Here is a 20,889-nt window from a genome sequence, read left to right as displayed (position 1 = left end):
AAAACAAGAAAAACAAAACAAAACCTGAGTGAGCACTCTGCTTCATCTTCTGTATAGCTTTCTTCCCCTCAGTGGAAAAGATCTGGAACTTCCCTGGCACCCAGGCTACTATACAGATGTGTCTCACTCGTTATTATTTGGTATTCTCAGAGAGTCACTCCTACCAGATTTCTCCATGGAAGTCCTTTTCCATCCAAGAGAAATATACACTCTAGAGGCCACAGCTATAGGGTGACAGGGACTTGAAAAGGAGAGAAAAAAAGAGGAATGGAGGGATAAGATAATAGTGATGACAACAAACATATGGGTTCCTACCTATTTTATTTAATATTGAACCAAAAATAACACCCAGCACATTCACCGTTTATTCAGGAAACTCTTTGTTGCTTAATATGTTTCTCTTAATTATGCAACTAACAGAGAAAGTTTAGAAAATGCCACTATCTTAGACACTTCCAAATAAACTTTATCCTGTCCTCCCCTACTACCATTAAGATTTCTTCCTGTTCAGTGGGTCCAAAAACATGTGCAACCTCCTTTTTCATAGTCTCAACAATAAATTGAATATTAAGATTTTCTTTTATCATTCTTTAATAATGTAAAAAGAAACTATAGAAGGCCCTCTAACCTAGGAATGGACCAACAAATGCATTCTGGAAAAAATATGCCACATCAGAACCAAGTGAAAGAAGAGAAATGGCCTTTTTGTTTTCACTGTTCCATGCAGTTGTTTTTACAGCTCAGACATAACTCTTCATGGTTTTATCTTCTCTCTATCATGACTTTTCTCTCTGGGAGCAATATGTATGTGGGGAAAAGTGGTTTTGTGAATGAGCTTAAATTAATGGAGGAGTTAGAGAAAGTGAACAGGCAAGAGGAAATTCACAACTGCAGTATACTATGAAGTACAGGAAATTATTTAAATGTATGTATGCTGTGCAGGAGGAGTTTACATGCAGTTTAGCAACATTCAAGAAACAAGCATTAAATGTCTATGCTGTGAGAGGTACTGGAGGGAGGTACAGATGGTGTCCTTGGCTGTGGGGATTTTACTCCAATGATAAAATGTAAATATGTACAGAAAATGGTGTGATTAAGGAATAAAGAAGGTCGTGTGATAAAGAATACTAATAAGAAGGGAGCTACTTTACATGAGGTGAGCCAGAAGAACAGTTTCCCTGAATCCCTAAATGTCACAGTAAATTTCTGATACGCAGAGTGATTCGACGTGTCCCCGCTTGTCTTTTAGAACCCTGTGTATAACTGGAGCCCAGATATCCAGGGAATCATCTTGAGTTCCACCTTCTATGGTTTCGTCATCATCCAAGTTCCTGTTGGATACTTCTCTGGAATATACTCTACAAAGAAAATGATTGGCTTTGCATTATGCCTCAGCTCTGTGTTAAGCCTACTCATCCCACCAGCAGCTGGAATTGGAGTAGCTTGGGTCATTGTATGTCGAGCAGTTCAGGGAGCAGCCCAGGTATTAAAATAATGCTAAAACCAAACAGAGTTTAAATTCACAGGAAGTATTAGAGATTAAATGTCAAAACTTTCTCATTTCAGGGGATAGTTGGAACAGCCCAGTTTGAAATATATGTCAAATGGGCTCCTCCCCTGGAACGAGGCCGACTTACTTCTATGAGTACATCAGGTAAAGAGTTAGAGACTAGAACATTTGAATCCTATTTTCATCTCATTGTATTATGTTCTTCCCTAGAGCCATAAGAAACATGTGTTTTGAATGGTCAAGGGCTTTGGAAATCATCTATTTCAGCATTCTTGCTGTGAAGATGAGAGAATTGTATAGAATGGAGAAGAGGCATCCTTATCTCAACAGAGAAAAAGAGAGAAAAGAAAATATTTTTATTATTTTCTTCTGATATTTGTGTTATGATGCACAAATTTGTTTCACAGGAAATTGTTCATTGCTACAGCGAGACTACATTATCTGTACTTTCAGATGCCTGCATTAATTAGGGATGTTCTTTGTACCTACTGATTAGGGTTTTTGCTGGGACCCTTTATTGTCCTACTTGTGACTGGAGTTATCTGTGAATCTCTGGGCTGGCCCATGGTCTTCTATATTTTTGGTGAGTCTCCTTCTGTAAAATCCTAGTTATTATTCAGAATCTAAGAAAAATTTAAACATTAAAACCCAATATAAAGTAATAATTCATATAAAGTTAAAATTAAAAATCATGAACTCCACTGAGTGAAAGAGAGAAGTCAACATTCATTAAGTTCCTACCACAAGCAAGGTATTATGATGCTTAAAACTATACATGTATTTTTGTCCATAACTTTTGTAATTCTATAATGTAGGTGCTATAGATGCATATGCTTTTATATGAAACTCTCCAGGAAAAGGATGATCAGAATAAATAAGTTTACAGATTTCAGAAATATATTACTTTTTATACTTAACATTCAAAGCATGATGTGGAGCACTACCCCATAATCAAACACATTAATTTCTACAGTAAAAAACGAAATCTGTGCAAACTAGAACACACAAAAACTATAAAGCAATAAGGTTTACAAATAAGTGATAAAATCACTTTTGGCTCTCTGATCTTGATTTCAGGTTTGTGAATAAGAAAATGTGGATAGGTTCTATTATGCCCATTTGATATGTGAGGAAATTTCAAAAGGCTTAGGTAACTTGATCAAAGTCATATACTTAAGGCAAAATTAGAAGAATTTATTTACAAAATGATCACTTAAAAAGGTAAGTATGAGATGTGGTGGAATCCCAGGAATAGTCCAGTTACCTGGGGCTAGTGATACAGGAGCTTGTAACATCTAGCATCCCCAGGTCCAAAGGCATCAAGCAAGGAAGTAGTTATCAGAATCCATTAGGAGAGCTCTATAGAGCAGGATGCCTCCTGATTTTTCATAAAAGGACACATAGATTGAGACAATCACAGGACAGAGGTAACCAGGGTTTGAAAAAGCACCTTGATTTCACTCAATTCTCTCCCTCTCATCTCTGCCTGGAATTTCTGTTGGCCAAATCTAGGTAGAAGCAGAGGACATGGGGGCCTACTGATGTTCATTCAAATCAGCCATCTGTAGCCAAAGCAAGGTGAAGAAGGATGAGGAGTACATCTAGGGAGACAAACAGAAGATATCCAATACATACAGTGAGCAGATGGCAGAGGCCTAATCTGAAAACACAATTTCTATCCTCAAAATTCCATTGCTGTTAATGACTGTGTTAGTCTTCAGTAGTAGACAACGGTCAGTATAGTGATGGAACATCAGCCCCTTATCAGGAAAGGGGCTGAAAAAACTGAGAATGTCTAGCCTGAGGAAGAGAAAACTTGAGAAAACATACCTTGTAGGACTTTCATATAAATAAAATGCAGATCTGTTTTGAATTACAAAACTAACCCAAATATGCAGAAATTATAGGGAAGCGGGGGAGCAGGGGAGAGGTTTCAGCTCCATATAAGGAAAACTTTGGAATAACAAATGCTGCCCAACATTGCTGATCAAGGGTTGAATTACATCTAATATTTATGTTGTATTTCTGTGATAAGATCATGTACAGCAATGTATGCCACTTACAGTTATCATGGGTGGCTTCATGAAACTCAAACGAAGCTGTTACACAACTACACATTGTACTATGATAATAGCTTTACTGTGAAGTCCCTCACATGTTTCTACCTCATCACTAAGAATTGAGGAAAAGAGATTAGATGACAGCTGTTTAGGAATTTAGGTGTCTGCCTCCCACAACCCTTTTACTGGAAATTACATGATGTCCACATATGTCAAATGACGTGTTCATTAGTTGCAGAGGGAAAACTAAAACCAAGATTGTTTTAAAATTCCATTTGAATATTCTTGCCAATAAAGTTGAACAAATCTGAATAGATACTGTTTTAAAGAATAAGACAATAACTGTATTTAAGCAGCTGATAATTGCTGGAGATTACCAAATAGAGTAAATTGAGTCACAGACTTACATTTGCACTTAAAATGGCCTGGCCAGTTGGGTGCAGTGGATCATGCCTGTAATCCCAGCACTTTGGGATGCTGAGGTGGGTGGATCACCTACGGTCAGGAGTTTGAGACCAGTCTGGCCAACATGGTGAAACCCCGTCTCTACTAAAAATAGAAAAAATTAGCTGGGTGTGGTGGTGGCCGCCTGTAATCTCATCTACAGGGGAGGCTGAGGCAGGAGAATCACTTGAATCCAGGGGGCGGAGGTTGCAGTGAGCCGAGATCATGCCATTGCACTCCAGCCTGGGCAACAAGAGTGAAACTCTTGTCTCAAAAAAAAAAAAAAAAAAAAAAAATTGCCTGTCTATCCTGCTATATTTGTCTCCTAAAGACTATTTCAAACTTCTTAACTCTTCTCAAATCTCTAAAATGATTCCCTTTCCCTGTCCTCTATCTCAAGTAACTTCCCTTTGACCATTGAAATCATTGCATAATCTGTCTGTACCCATTGCCTACATTTCCTAGCATCTCACACTCTCCTTAACTCACATCTGACTAGTGTCTGTGCCATCAGACACAGCTGTTGCCAAGATCACTTATGGCTTCTGTCACAGCTGCCCTGAGGCCAGGCCAGAGGGCCTTTGCCCTGGATTCCACACTGTGGAGAGCCCATTCTAGCCCCTCTCTAGCTAGGCTCTCTTCATAGGGCAGGTGCCAAGACAGTAGGCTCTGTAGAGCTCATGACTCTGCTTCTAATCATTATACCTGGAATGTGTTGCTTAAATAGAACTAAGGCTATTGGTTATATTGGAAAAGACCAGCAGGGTTCTTCCCAATAGCCATTGAATTGGGGAGTGACCAAGGGAGGTAGGAGGCACTATTTGCACAATATATGAATGGTACACCACTGGGGAAGGCAAGGGTTTCCACATATATCCATTCAAAGTACCTAGGAAGGTGGGAATGGATCTGGGTAGGAATGGGTCAAGCTTCAGATTAGTCGCCAGAGATTTGTGTTCAGAATTCTAAATTTAAACATGACTCTTCAGGTCATTTTTTTCCCTTTGGCTTCTTTCAAAATTGTCTTTGATTTATTGAAGTTGAATATTATATTGTAACTGAAAATCAAGTTAGTTGCTTACCACATGTACAGTCCAATTAACAAGAGTGGGGTCTGGTACAAGAAAAGTGGATTTATTCCAAAGCTAACTTGGGGAAGGGACACACAATTTCTTGCTTTTAAATGTGCCATTTCACCTTTGGAGCTGAAGTGGCAAAAAAAAAAAAAAAAAAAAAAAAAAAAAGGTGAGCATTTTCATAAGGTAGGAGAGGAAATGAGCAAGGGCAGGGGTCCCCTTGCTACCAGGCAGTTATCTATTGCACAGTTGAGGTGGCACTTTCATGGACAGAAGTAGGTTGAAAAAGTGGCCAAAAAGGGCATGTTTTCCATATGCTCTCCTGGTGGAAGAAAGTTCCAAGGCCACTCCTGGAGAGTGGAAGTTCTGAGGCCACGCCCTAGAGATGAAAGTTCCCTGGCAATTTGGTCTGCAGATTGACTGTCAGCTCTGGAGGAGAGCTATAACTTGAAGCACATAGTTAGGAGAATTTTTCCTATAGGGAATGTCTGGTGAGGGGAGGAGGTGAAATGTTGTATTTGCATTTCTGAAGGGCTAAGTTGGAAATGAGAAGCAAGAGGAAAAGGGGAAAGGGGAAAAAAAGAGAAAATTTTTTTAAAAATAGTAATTCATTCCCTTTTTCTTAAAAAACTGGGGGTATTTGGTTACAACATGTCAGGTTATAACTTTTTTATTTATTTATTTATTCTTCTTGGCATTCTCTGGGCTTCTTATATCTGTGGTTTGAAGTTTATTATTAATTTTAAGAAATTCTCAGTAATTATTGCTTTAAATATTTTTTCTAATTTTTTTCTTTCCCCTCCCTCCCTTCTTCCCTCCCTCCCTTCTTCCCTTCCTTCCTTCCTCCCTCCCTCCCTCCCTTCCTTGCTTTTTCTTTCTTTCTTCCTTTCTTTCCCTTCCTTCCTTTTTTTCTCTTTCTCTCTTTCTCTATTTCTTTCTTTCTTCCGGTATGTTTCTTTACATGTATATTACACCTTGTGGTATTTTTTTGTTACATGTATATTACAGCTTTTATAATTGTCCTACAATTCTTAGATATTCCATTTTTTGTGTGTGTGTGTGTGAGATTGAGTCTTGCTTTTGTCACCCAGCCTGGAGTGCAATGGCACTATCTCAGCTCAGCGCAACCTCAACCTCCTGGATTTAAGTGATTCTCCTGCCTCAACCCCCTGAGTAGCTGGGATTACAGGGGCACATCACTACGCCCAGCTAATTCTTTTGTATTTTTAGAAGCAACAGGGTTTCACCATGTTGACCAGGCTGGTCATGATCTCCTGACCTCAGGTGATCTGCCCGCCTAGGCCTTCCAAAGTCTTGGGATTACAGGCATGAGCCACCACACCCAGACCATTCTGTCTTTTTAGTTCTTTTTTCTGTCTTTGCAATTCAGTTTTAGAAATTTCTGTAGCCATTTTATCAAGCTCACTGATTTTTTCTTGGTCATGTCTAGTCTACTGATGTATCAAAGGCATTCTTTATTTCTATTATAGTATTTTTATTTCCAGCACCCCAGCCTCCCCATCTAGGGGTGTAGTTTCTCCCTGAACAATATAATTCATGCTTCCAGGTAAACTACCACTCACTAACATTTATGTCCCACAAATAATTTCATCTTTCCAAGTCTCAGTTTGCTCATTTTGAAAAAGAGATAATAAACAGTATTATATGAATTTTCGGGGAGATGATTGAATAAAATAATTTCTTTTCTTTTTTATCCACCACAAAGTCAACTCCATAAAGGCAGGGATTTTTGTCTGTTTTATTCATTGCTGTATCCCCAGTACTTAAAATAGGTGCATGGTAAATAATCGGCACTTAATATTTGTTAAATGAATGCAAGTCTTCTGGAAGATTGACTGGTGAGCACTATATACTTCCTGTCCCAACAGAGAATTCCTCACAGTCAAGTTATTCATATAAAAATTCATATAAATAACTTGTCAAACTCTTACAGAACTCCAACAATCCCTGAAGTCTGGGCTATATCTCAGGAACATGGCTGAGGCTAAGCTGTCAAAACTGGGTCATAATAGCAGACATGGAGTCAACCTAAATGCCCATTAATGATAGACTGGATAAACAAAATGTGGTACATATATACCATTGAATACTATGCAGCCATAAAAAGAATGAGATCACGTCCTTTGCAGGGAAATGGATGGAGCTGGGGGGCCATTCTCCTTAGCAAACTAACACAGTAATAGAAAACTAAATACCGCATGTTCTCATTTATAAGTGGGAGCTAAATGATGAGAACACGTGAACACATAGAGGGGAACAACACACACTGAGGGGAACAACCTCTACCACTGGGTAGAGGGTGGGAAGAGGGAGAGGATCAGGAAAAATAACTAATGGATACTAGGCTTAATGCCTGGGTGATGAAATAATCTGTACAATAAACCCCCATGACACAAGTTTACCCATATAACTAACCTGCACATGTATCCCTGAACTTAAACATTATAAACACAAAAACAAAATAACTGGGCAATTGTCAAGCCCTGAGCAGGCTCAGCTGTGCCATATTCTTATGATGGAACACATGAGGAATTTGAAAAGATGAGGGCTTGAGGGCAGGCAGGCCCAGATGTCATGAGTGGAGGGAGCAGAGGATAGGAGATCAGGAAAGGGCATAGGCCTTACCCTATTTCTAGCAGGGAGAGGTCCCTGTGGACAAAAGGAGGACTATGAAAAACGTAAGACTTGTTGCAAAGTTTCAAAAAAGAAACAGGAGGTCCAGGTTCTCAGACTAATACATTGAAAAATGCGAATTTGGGAAAGAGATCCACTACAAACAGAAACTTCCAATTCTAACTTATCCTGCTTTGATAGGTGCTTGTGGCTGTGCTCTATGTCTTCTCTGGTTCATTCTGTTTTATGATGACCCCAAGGACCACCCATGTATAAGCATCAGTGAAAAGGAATACATCACATCCTCCCTGGTCCAGCAGGTAGAGCACAGTTCTCCATATTGGCATCTCTAAGATTCTACTCCAAACTAAACATGTTCCAGTTCGTTCTAATGTGCTAATTATTAATGAATTTCTTTCCAGGTCAGTTCAAGTAGACAATCTCTGCCTATCAAGGCTATGCTTAAATCGCTTCCAGTCTGGGCTATTTCCATTGGTAGTTTTACTTTTTTCTGGTCACATATCATCATGACACTATACACGCCACTGTTTATCAACTCCACGCTTCGTGTTAATATAAAAGAGGTAAGTATACTATTTGTTCTGTTTTTAACTTCATGAAAGACTCTGTGTACATTTTTCTATCTCTAATGACCCTAGTCTCAGCTCTTGCCAACTCCTCACACTGTCTGACTACTGCTCCTCACCTGGAAATTAACTGTTTCTGCTCTTTGTATGAACATTGCCCAAAACAGAAGGCACTGATGCAGACACAAGTGTCTGGCACTCCAGCAGCAGCATACATGCGTCTGTGTTTCCACACATTTCCCATCTCCCATTTACTGTGTGACTCCCTTTGTATATTACTTAAGGTTCAACACCACCATTCCCTACAGAGACTGGGGGCCTCCTATGAAAGTCACTTAGCCAGGCCCTGTCACTCTGCCAAGCTTTTCCCAATCCTCTCCAAGGTAAAGCAATGAGTCTGGGCTATGAAGCCAAGACTCAAGTCTTGCTTTGGAAGGACTGGCATACCCATTGCTCATCTGGCTCGGAGAATCACTGATACGGGCAAACTCCTATTATTCAAAACCATAATAATCAGACAAGACAAGACTCCTTTAGAAATGGAGTCTGTCTGGGCTTACCACTTGCCGCGTTCTGTAATGAACTTCCAGTAAACCAGCCTAGGGCCCAGCATAACAGTAAGGTCTTATAAACTCTCTCTGACTCAATTTTATACTTCATGAAACCCTGAAGTTGTTGCGAGGGTTAGTAGCAGCTGGTCCAGTGTAAGCACCATACGCATGTCCGTAATTATCATCTTTATCCTCTCTTATCATTTTCCCCAGGGTCAGTATTTCCCATTCCCGATGTAGTCTTCCTTCTCTATTATTCAGTGCTTTTATGTTTCATGATACTGAAATTGGGAGATTTGACAGGTTATGATAAATATTACTGACCTCAAAGCTATTTTTCTCTTTATTTTGGGTAATGTGATCCCAGCAGTAATTCTGGTATTGTATATTGATGGTTTCCTATATGAAAGTACTCATTTTAGATAATAAATTTTAGCATAGGGATTACTCTGTGTGTCAGTACTGCTTTACCCATCAAACTCACTCCAAGAATAATGTTTCCTCTTCAGAATGGGTTTCTGTCTTCCCTCCCCTATTTGTTTGCTTGGATCTGTGGTAACCTAGTAGGTCAGTTATCAGACTTCTTCCTGACCAGGAATATTCTCAGCGTAATTGCTGTCCGGAAACTCTTCACAGCAGCAGGTAAGCAACAGCCAGAACATTTAAGCACTTGGGAGATACTTCTCCCCTGTCTTTAGGATGCACCTAACTATGTTGTCTGAATCACTCCCCAGGATTTCTCCTTCCTGCAATCTTTGGTGTATGCCTGCCTCACCTGAGTTCCAGCTTCTACGGCATTGTCATTTTCCTAATACTTGTTAGTGCAACAGGCAGCTTTTGCTTGGGTGGAGTACTTATAAATGGCTTGGATATCGCTCCCAGGTAAGATTTGTTTATACACTTTTTTTAAACCTTTAACAAATAAATGTTGTACATATTTATTGTGTATAACATGATGATTTAAAATACGGATACTTTGTGGAATGGCTAAAATCGAGCAAAGTAACATATGCATTACCTCACACACTTAGCATTTTTGTGTGTGTGTGGGAACACAAAATTTACTCTTAGGAATTTTCAAGAATATAATCTGTTGTTTTATACTATAGTCACTTTGTTATGCAATAGATCTCTTAAGCTTATTCCTCATATATAAATAAAATTTGGTATCTTTTGGCTAACATCTCACTCCCAGTGCCTAGTAATCACTATTCTACTCTACTTCTGAGTCCAATTTTGTAAGATTCCACATGTAACTAAGATCATGCAGTGTTTGCCTTTCTGTGTCTGACTTATTTCACTTAAATTAATGTCCTCCAAGTTCATTCAAGTTGTCACAAATGACTTGATATCCTTCATTTTTAGGCTGAATAGTATCCCATTGTGTATGTTATCACATGTTTGTTATCCCGTTCATCTGCTGATGGACACTTAGGTTAATCCTATATCTTGGCTATTGTGAATAATGCTGCAATGAACATGGTAGTGCAGTTATCTCTTTAGACATTCTCACTTCATTTCCTTTGGATAGACACTCAGGAGTGAAATTGCTGGATCATATAGTGGTTCTACTTTTAATTTTTTGAGGAACATCCATACTGTTTTCCATAACTGCTGTACTAATTTATATACCCACCAATGGTATGCAAATTTCCCCTTTTTTCCACATCCCCACCAACACTTATCTTTTGTATTTTTTATAACAGACACTCAAATGGGTGTAGAGGGATATCTCATTGTGGTTTTAATTTGAATTTCCCTGATGATTAATGGTGTTGGGCATTCTTTTCATACGCCTGTTGATAGTATATCTTTGTTTTTTGAGAAATGACTATTCAGGTCCTTTGCCCATTTTTTAATTGGGTTGTTTTCTTGTTATAGAGTTTGAGTTCCTAGTATTCTTTGGATATTAACCACTTATTATACGTATAGTCTGCAAATATTTTCTCCTATTCTTCAGGTTGTCTCTTCACTCTGTTGATTGTTTCTTTTCCTGTGCAGAAGCTGTTTAGTTTGATATAATCCCATTTGTCTGTCTTTGCTTTCAGTACTTGTGCTTTTGTGATCCTAACCAAAAAAATCATTGCCCAGGTCAAAGTCATAGAGCTTGTCCCCTGTGTCTTCTACTAGTAGTTTTACAGTTTCAGGTCTTATGTTTAAGTCTTTAATCCATTTTGAGTTGATTTTTATATATGGCATGAGATGAGTCTAATTCCATTCTTCTGTATGTGGATACCCGGTTGTTCCAACAGCATTTATTGAAGAGATCATCCTTCTTCCATGGTGTGTTCTTGGCACCTCTGTCAAAATTCAATTCATCCTAAATGTTGGATTTATTTCTGGACTCTCTATTCTGCTCCATTGGTCTATGTATCTATTTTCATTCTAGTATCATGTCATTTTGATTATTAAAACTTTGAAGTATATTTTCAAGTCAGATAGTGTGATGCCTCCAGTTTTGTTATTTTGGCTTAAGATTACTTTGGTTATTTAGGACCTTTTGTATTTCCATAGAAATTGTAAGATTGTTTTTCTATTTCTGCGAAAAATGTCATTGGAATTTTGATAAGGATTGCATTGAATCTTTAGATTGCTTTGAATTGCACAGACATTTTAACATTAATTCTTCCTATCCATAAACACAGGATATCTTTACATTTGTTTGTGTCTTCTTCAATATCTTCCACTAACGTTTTAGTTTTCATTGTGGTCTTTCACCTATTCAGTTAAACTTATTTTAAGAATTTTTTTCTTGTAACTATTATATATGGGATTGTTTCATTGATTGTGTGTGTGTGTGTGTGTGTGTGTGTGTGTGTGTGTGGATAGTTCATTGTAACTAGGGAGAGTTTTTAAAAATCTTTTTCTTTCTTAAATCCAAGCTCTCAAAAGCATTTTTAAAAGTCACTAGTTTTTGTATAAATTTAAGGTGTGCAAATACAATTTTGTTAAGTGGGTATATTATGTAGTGGTGAAGTCTGGGTTTTTAGGGTAACCATTACCTGAATAATGTACATCGTACATATTAAGTAATTTTTTAACCCTCACCCTCCTCCCACTCTTCCAAGTCTCTAATATCTGTTATTCTACACTCTGTCAATGTGTATAAGTTATTTAGTTCTTACTTTATAACTGAGAACTTGCAGTGTTTGGTTTTCTGTTTCTGAGTTGTTTTACTTAAGACAAGAGCCTCTATTTCCATCGATGTTGCTGAAAAAGACATTATTTCATTCTTTTTTATGGCAGAGTAGTATTCCATTGTGCATATGTGTCACATTTTCCTCAACCAATCATCTGTTGATGGACACTTAAGTTGATATCTTTGCTATTGTGAGTAATATTGCAATAAACACATGAGTGCAGATATCTTTTTGATACAATAATATCTTTTCCTTTGAGTAGACACCCAGTAGCAGAATTGCAGGATCTAATGGTAGCTCTATTTGCAGTTCTTTGAGAAATCTCCATACTGTTTTCCATAGAGGTTGTACTAATTTACATTTCCACTAACAGTGTATAAGCATTGCTTTTTCTGTGCATCCTCATCAACATCTGTTGTTTTTTGACTTGAATAATAATAATTCTGACTGGCATCAGATGCTATCTCATCATGGTTTTAGTTTGCACTACTCTGAGGATTAGTGATATTGAAAGTTTTTTTATATGCTCATTGTCCATTTGTATGTCTTCTTTTGAAAATGGCTACTTATGTCCTTTTTCCACTTTTTTAATGTGGTTATTTATATTTTGTTGTTGTTAAGTTGGAGTTCCTTGTTAATTGTGAATTTTTTAAAAAAACATTCTTTTTATTTCAATGGCTTTTGGGATACAAGTGGTTTTTGGTTACATGGATGAATTGACAGTGGTGATGTCTAAGATTTTACTGTATCCATCATAGGAATAGTGTACATTGTACGCAATATGTGGTTTTTTTATCCCTTGCCCCTCCTCCCATTTTCCCCCCTCTGAGTCTCCGCAGTTCATTATATCACTCTGTATGCCTTTGTATACCCATAGCTTAGCTCCTACTTATAAGTGAAAACATATGGCATTTGGTGGCAAACATATGAAAAAATGCTCCACATCACTAATTATCAGGGAAATGCATATCATAACCACAATGTGATACCACCTTACTCCTGCAAGAATGGCCATAATTAAAAAACAAAATAATAATAGATGTTGGCGTGGGTGTGGTGAAAAGGGAACATCTTTACACTGTTGGTGGGAATGTAAACTAGTACAACCACTATGGAAGACAGTGTGGAGATTCCCTAAAGAACTAGAAGTAGAAATACCATTTGATCCAGCAATCCCACTACTGGGTATCTACCCAAAGGAAAATAAGTCATTATATGAAAAAGACACTTGCACATGCATGTTTATAGCAGCACAATTTGCAACTGCAGAAATATGGAACCAGCCTAAATCCCCATCAAACAATAAGTAGATAATGAAAATGTGGTTTTATATATATGTATTATGGAATACTACTCAGCCATAAAAACAAACAAAATAATGCCATTCGCAGTAACCTGGATTCATTTGCTGCAGTTTCACTGCTTTTATAGCTCATTTCATGCTGGAATTGGTTTGAGCTTCCAGGATTGGCCAATCATAGTTGCTTGTAAACCAGGCTTCTGGTTTCCTTGCCTGAGTACTGGAAACAATTTTGGAGGTCACTAGCTCTGGGCCTATGAGAGTAAACCAGGTGAACAAAGCCCTTCAATTTTTTATTAACCCCAAACCAGTTCCCATTACCAAAACATATCGCCTTCTGAATTTCTCAATGAAACTTACATATTTTCTAATTCTACTGGGTTTCACTCTAAATATAATCCCATTTTATTAATATCATCGTATCCTTTACTGCTAATGCCAACCTTTCTGACTCTGTGGTGACACTGGAAAGTTGCCTATATTCATATACTTTTTCTAACATCTTAATGGAATTTGAGAAGTAGGAATTTGCAAAATGAGCAATCATCTCTCTTAAATTTCATCTGATTAGGTTGGCATTTCCTGCAGTATTTGTACTACTTTACATTTGTGTATTATTATTTCATGTATAGATATTTTGGATTTATTAAAGCGTGTTCAACCTTAAGCGGAATGCTAGGAGGACTAATTGCTTCCACTTTGACTGGATTGATCCTTAGGCAGGTAAGAAACATACAGACATGTAGTAACTTCTCCAATATTAATTGTATAGAGAAAGATTATACACAGGAAAGATTGCAGAGAAGATGCCAGAAGGAGATGACTTATGAGTTTTTGCATCATATGAAAATAAACTTGGTCAAATCAGGCATCTCTCCAAATCTACAAATAATACAATTTCTATCTCATTATTTGTCAATTAGATATGTAGAGAACTCTTTAGTAATTGGCCATTGCTACAGAAGTGGACTTCTGTTATTTTTAATAATGAATATGTGGATTGATCAGCACAGGTATTTGACTGGCTGAGTGGTAATATAAGTAACAAGATACACTTTTCTCAAAGAAAGAATGAAAAATCACAAGTAAATACAGTTAAAGATTGACCAAAGTTTGACTATGAAGGCAGACTTCTGTTTTTGCAAGTGTCACGGACAAAGTTAGCTGAAATTTTCCTGTTAAGGACACTTAAAATGCCCTATCAAATTGTAACAGTTATTTTAAATGCATGACTCATCTGCAAAAAACGTAAAGCAAAAGAACACTTCAGAGATTAAAAATGAAAGAATAGTTTGACTCCAGAGAGGTAAATGACCACTGAAGCCACTGGCTGCCTTGGGTCTTTGCCTATCCTGGGTAATCTATGTCTTCAGTTATAATGAACAAGCAGAAGATAAGAGATAATATCCTAAAGCCACTCAAATAAGAAGAGTCAGAATGGAAATGCTGGCATAAATCTGTACTCACAAAGGACTACACCTTCCTACCACTAGCACCATGTGGATCACATATAAACTTTATTTGGAGGAATGCTTTCAACAAAAGGAATGGTAGTGTGTAGATAATTCCTCCAAATGCTCCTTATCCCAAAGTTGGGACAGGGAGAGATGGTCTGCATCCACTATGGCCACATTTCCCATAAAGAGGAATCTTCCACCACCACAATGTCTCTATTTATGGTATTAGAAAAGAAGAAAACACCACTAGAACCGTAGAAGCTCCCTGGTCAGAGAAGTGGCCTCATTAGAAACGGGGAGCACCAGGTGGCCATGGTCTGTTTCCTCCCTCTGAGCATAGTGCCTTTATTCTTCCATTTAGTTCACTCAGGTGTGCAGAGCTGACTTCCAAAAGTTGTTAGTGGAGCTAATTTCTCTGCAAACATCCAAGATGTGGAAGGAAATATGACTCCAGAACTGTTCAAAGTTGTCTCTGCCTAGTAAGTTAACTTAGACAGTGCCTCAGCTTTAAAAGGAGAGAAAAACTGAATACTCTTCTAAGCATTTGAAATTTGAGTGAATCAAATATTTGGTGACCAGAAGGCAAGCCTGGGAAGTCAATTATTGCAGCTGCAATAACTTTTCTGGTTCTCTTCTTGGGCATTTCCCCACTTCTTTGAAGTTAGATGTATTCCTGTAAGTTATTTTGGCCAATGAAATATGAGAGGAAGTGATACATGTGAATTCTGAGAAGAAGCATTAGAAACCAAGAGGCCATTCTTTCCCTTTGATGCAACAACTAGTATTATTCAGAAGGATGACTGCAAGGCTACTAACCAGGATCCAGAAATCCAGGTTATATGGAGCATAACTCCTAGCCAACCCATTATGTACCTTTTGTGTAAACAAAAAACCAAATTTCTGTCATTGAAAGCCACTAAGACTTGAGGGTATTGGTTACTATACTATAACCTACTCTATTCTTGACCTGTCAGGATCTATCCAGAATGAATGCCAGGAAGAAAAAATGGTAAAAATACAGAATATATGGCATGAGATGGGGTAATCCAGTCAGAAAACCCAACATATGACTAACTGGAGTCCCAGAAGATGAAGAGAGAAAACAGGGCAGAGGCTATGTATGAAGAGAAAATGATTGTTTTCTAGTTTTCCAGAAATACAGAAATTCACACCTTTAAGAAGCCTAGTAATCACAAGTAGGATGAAAAAGAAACCAGAAATTGCAGAAAAGCAAAGACAAAAAGAATGTCATATAAGCAATCAGAGGAATCAGAAAGATTGCCTCCAAATGAGCAACAGATAGACTGGTCTCTGACTTCTCAAACTCAAGAAAGGAAGACAGAACACAATAAAATTATATCTTCAGTCTGCTTAGTGAAAATAACTACCAACTTAAATTTGTAAACAGTGAAAATATTTGCCAAAAGAAAGACAACATGTTTCAAGCCAACAAAAACAGGGAATTCAATTCACTAATGGACGTTTAAAAGTGTTTTTAGGTTTAAAGAAAGAAAATTAGAGATGCAGGAAAAAAATGAAGATCAGCAAAAGTGGTAAATAAGCGGACAAATCCACTTATTCACCTATTTGTTTTATTGGGTAAACAAAAGTAATGCCCTGTGGAGTTTAAAAAACACTATATACAAAGTATAAAATAAACAATAATAAGAGTAAATAAGTCAAGAGAAGATAAATGGAGCAAAGTGTTTGAAAGAGTTCATGCTGTCTTGCCAGAGGATAAAAGTACTAAGAGTTTGATACATGAAGAAAACATGTTGTAATTTCTAATCTAATAATTAAAAAAACAGAAAAAGTACATCAATTTCAAAGTAATAAAGACAAAAATGAAATAATAAAAATACCTTATCTAAAAGAAGGCAAAAAAAGGAGAGAAAAAGCAACATAGAACAAGAGGTGCAAATATAAAACAATCAAAATAATTTGGTAAACTAGATGTGCCAGCAGCTACTTTAAATAAGCTAAAAGCTCTAACTAAAAGCAAAAGGCGGCCATATTGGATTAAGAAATGAAGCTTAACTCTGTGCTGCTTTCATACAAATATATAATAAAATAAAAAGCAACAGAAAAGTTGAAATTAACAGAGAAAACATTCTACGCAATTTTTAGCTAAAAACCTGCTGAGGCTATGTTGATCTCAGAGGACACCTTAAGGCAAAAAGTATTACTAGAAATGACGACAATCACTTCATAAAGATATATGATTCAATTCACTGAGAAATATGTATACACCTATTTCTATGTGTATGTATATATACATACATATATATGTATATTTGCTGTGAGAATTTTGTGTGTATAAATATGTATACACACAAAAACACACATATATATATACACACACATATATACACATACACACACACACAACATGGAACATTTCTCTCTCAGATTGGAGTATAAAAAAATGCCTGCTGTCACTATTTATTAATACTAAACTTTTTACTATGTCCTAATGAATGAAATAAGACACAGAAATATGAAAAAAAGAAGAAATATCATTAACATTTTTATAGGTAGCATTCAAAAAAAAAATCAGAAGACTAACACTACTTATAAGTTATTAGAATTAATAAGTAGGTTTTGGAATTTGTAGAGTAAATCTATAAATATACATTGTTTTCTAAATACCTGAATAAAGAGTGTGAAAATAAAAATTTTAAAAAGGATACTATTTTCAACACCATAATAAAAATCGTATATCTAAGAATAAATTTAATGAATTACTCATATGATCTCCACAAAGAAACCCATAAGAGAGAGACTTGAAAGAAATTTTTTAAAAACTAAGCAAATGGAGGGAGATGCCATTTTTATATACTAAAAGACTCAAAATTATAAAATATCTTCTCATTCCCCTGAATGAGCTGTAGATTCAATGAAATCCCAATCAAAACCCTAAGTTACTTTGTGGACACTGAAAAGACTTTTACATAATTGACATGTGTTCACAAAGGGCCAAGAATAACTAAGAGAGTCTTGAAGAAGACAAACTGGAATATTTGTTCTACCTAATATTAAGATACATTACAAAGCTATGAAAATAAATACCTTATGGTATTGGCACAAGTAGACCAATAGAACTGAAGAAAGAGTGTAGAAAGATCCCACATATATGGACATTTAATTTATGACAGAACAGTGCCACCTTTGTCATAAAGAAAGGGCTTATAAAATGGTACTGGGCTTAAAGAATATCATTATGAAGAAAAATAAAATTTAACTTATCTCAACATACAAAAATATGAAGTAGAGGTGTATTGCACATCTCAAAATTGTAGGCAAAATATAAACTTTCTAGAATATAATTCAGAGGAATATTTTCATGATCTGATAGAATTATTTCTTAAAAAGGGCACTAAAAGTACTAACATAAAGAACAAGACAATAAATTTGACTGCATTAAAATTAAGAACTTCTGTTCCTCAAAATATACCAACAATAGAATAAGTAACCATCAAGTTTGAAAAGATATTTGCAACACATACAACTAACCAAGGGCTTTTAATAAAAATACATAGTTACTACAAATCAATAAGAAAATGAGAAGAAAAAAAAAAAGATGTAAGTAGGCACTTTACAAGGTGAAATCCAAATAGCTAATAAATATAGTAAAAGACAAATTGAAAACCACAACTTGCTCACACTACACGCCCACTAGATTGGTGGTCTATAATACCAAGGGTAAGTAATGATGTGCTGAAAAGCAAAATTAATAACAAATGCTGGAATTGTAAATTAGTACAACACTTCTGAGCACAGATATTACCTAGTAAAGCTTAGGTTATGCAATCTTTATGATTCAGTAATTTCACTCCAAGATAAATGAATCTATACACATTGAGGAACATATACAAAAAAAAAAGTTTATACTATGAGGTTACCAGATTTTGAAAAAAAAAGAAAAAACCCAAGAAGATGAAGACTGCCCAGTTAGATCTGACTTTCAGATAAACAAGAAATAATACAGGACTTTGCTTCATTACCAAAACGCATGGGACATACTTGTACTACCAAGTTACTCATTGTTTATCTGAAATTCAAATTTAATCAAACATCCTATTTTTCTCACAATCCTCTCATAGCAGCATTGTTTAAAATAGTCCCAAAGTTCTTCAAAAATGATGAGAACAGGCCAGGTGCGGTGGCTCACACCTGTAATCCCAGCACTTTGGGAGGCTGAAGCGGGTGGATCACCTAAGGTCAGGAGTTTGAGACCAGCCTGGACAACATGGTGAAACCCCATCTCTACTAAAAATACAAAAAATTAGCCAGACCTGGTGGCACATGCCTGTAATCCCAGCTACCTGGGAGGCTGAGGCAGGAGAATTGCTTGAACCTGGGAGGCAGAGGTTGCAGTGAGCTGAGATTGAGCCACTGCACTCCAGCCTGGGCTACAGAGTGAGACTCTGTCTCAAATAAATTAAATTAAATTTAATTTAATTTAAATAAATAAAATAGTCCCATTGAGGCAACAGTCAAAAATTGTCAGCAACACAGGATGCAAGAGGACAATGGCATAAGAAAACTATTTTTAAGGATACAAGACCATATAATGCCTCACACTTTAGGGGAAATAAATAAACTATTTAGAGAATTAAAAAAAAAAAAAAAAAACAGGAGATGTAATCAGAAAATGAGTGGAAAATAATAGTATCAATTATCTTGATTATATTTTCGTTATCTTAAAATTAAGGATAAAAGAAAAGAAAAAAAAAAAAGAAAGACTATCCATAATAATCAATAATAAAAAGTTTTTAAGAAATGCCAAAACAGGGCCAGGTACAGTGGGTCATGCCTGTAATCCCAACACTTTGGGAGGCCGAGGTTGGTGGATTGCTTGAGCCCAGGAGTTCAAGACCAGCCTGGACAACATGGCAAAACCTCATCTCTACAAAAAAAAAAAAAAAAAATAAAACATTAACTGCACATGGTGGCACGTGCCTGTAGTCCCAGCTAGGAGGCTGAGGTGGGAAGATCACCTGAGTCTGGGAGTTTGAGGCTGCAGTGAACCATGATTGTGCCATTGAGCTCTAGGCTACAACACAGAGTGAGACCCTGTTTCAAAAAAAAAAAAAAAAAAAAAAGAAGAAGAAAGAAAAGAAGAGAAAAAAATAAATGCCAAAATACAAACTGTTTGTTTGCATAGGGATGGGTATGGAGAAGGAAGATAGGACCAAAAGGAAATGAGAGCCTGCCAAATATTAGCCCTATTATGAAAAAGATAAATGTTGATAAAATGTATACGTCTCTTTCAATTTATATAGTTCAATATGTATCTACTATAAATAGATACATTTAGCTATGTATTCTTAAATCTCTCTAGCTATATCTTTTGATCTACCTATCAAGATAGCTATTTCAACTTGAGCATGCATCGGAAGAATAATGTTTAAAGAGTAATACAGATAACTTTCATAAACCAGTAGAAGAAAACTCATTCTCTTCAAAATGAATCCAAAACTTAAAAAAAATAAAGCACTGCAATAGAAAATACGAAATAATATGGGAGCAATAAATCTTAACAAAATAATAGTGACGATAGATGAAAGTATGTTAAATTTGCCAATTAAAATACGAAGACATTCTTTATCTATATAGGCTTATATGATACAATAATATGTCGGTTACATAAGATACCTTGAAAAGATGCAGAAAACTTTGAAATAATAGATCAGATTGAAAAAAATCAGTTAATTTTGAACTATAAGAAACTAGTAAACTTAATATCTGATGAAAATAGAATTTTAAACAACATGTATACAGTAGAAAGATAAAACTGATTATTTTTATAGAGTAAAATGATTACTTTTTTGGCTATGTATAAGTGTGTTTTTCCATATTTGTTAAGTGATTGAGTCTACGTTATTTTTAACATTACATTTTAAATGTTACAAAACAAAAAAACAAGAGCAATAATTTACAATTACTTTGAATTTTAATTCCTTAGGATCCAGAATCCGCCTGGTTTAAAACCTTCATCCTGATGGCAGCCATTAATGTGACTGGCCTAATTTTCTACCTTATAGTTGCTAAAGCAGAAATTCAGGACTGGGCTAAAGAAAGACAACACACACGTCTCTGAAGGTGAGAAGTGATCAGATTAAGGACA

The 20,889-nt window shown here is 36.3% G+C and overlaps 1 protein-coding gene across 7 annotated transcripts in view; it reads left to right on the top strand.

The window, feature by feature from the left end:
• Window positions 1-20,889, top strand: part of SLC17A1 (solute carrier family 17 member 1) — a 63,250-nt gene that overhangs the window by 10,307 nt on the left and 32,054 nt on the right. For all 7 annotated transcript variants that reach the window (XM_050788224.1, XM_050788227.1, XM_050788225.1 and 4 more), the window contains 9 exons: window positions 1,250-1,483; window positions 1,567-1,654; window positions 2,007-2,093; window positions 7,926-8,044; window positions 8,147-8,308; window positions 9,372-9,504; window positions 9,597-9,744; window positions 13,935-14,025; window positions 20,728-20,864. In XM_050788224.1, coding sequence (XP_050644181.1) covers window positions 1,250-1,483; window positions 1,567-1,654; window positions 2,007-2,093; window positions 7,926-8,044; window positions 8,147-8,308; window positions 9,372-9,504; window positions 9,597-9,744; window positions 13,935-14,025; window positions 20,728-20,862 — 1,197 coding nt within the window. In that variant the 3' untranslated portion in view covers window positions 20,863-20,864. The remainder of the gene's footprint in view (window positions 1-1,249; window positions 1,484-1,566; window positions 1,655-2,006; window positions 2,094-7,925; window positions 8,045-8,146; window positions 8,309-9,371; window positions 9,505-9,596; window positions 9,745-13,934; window positions 14,026-20,727; window positions 20,865-20,889) is intronic.

The sequence above is a fragment of the Macaca thibetana genome, chromosome 4, assembly GCF_024542745.1.
Source record: "Macaca thibetana thibetana isolate TM-01 chromosome 4, ASM2454274v1, whole genome shotgun sequence".
Classification (NCBI taxonomy): Eukaryota; Metazoa; Chordata; class Mammalia; order Primates; family Cercopithecidae; genus Macaca; species Macaca thibetana.
Note: the sequence above shows the minus strand (reverse complement) of the source record. Positions and strands in the feature narration are given on the sequence as shown.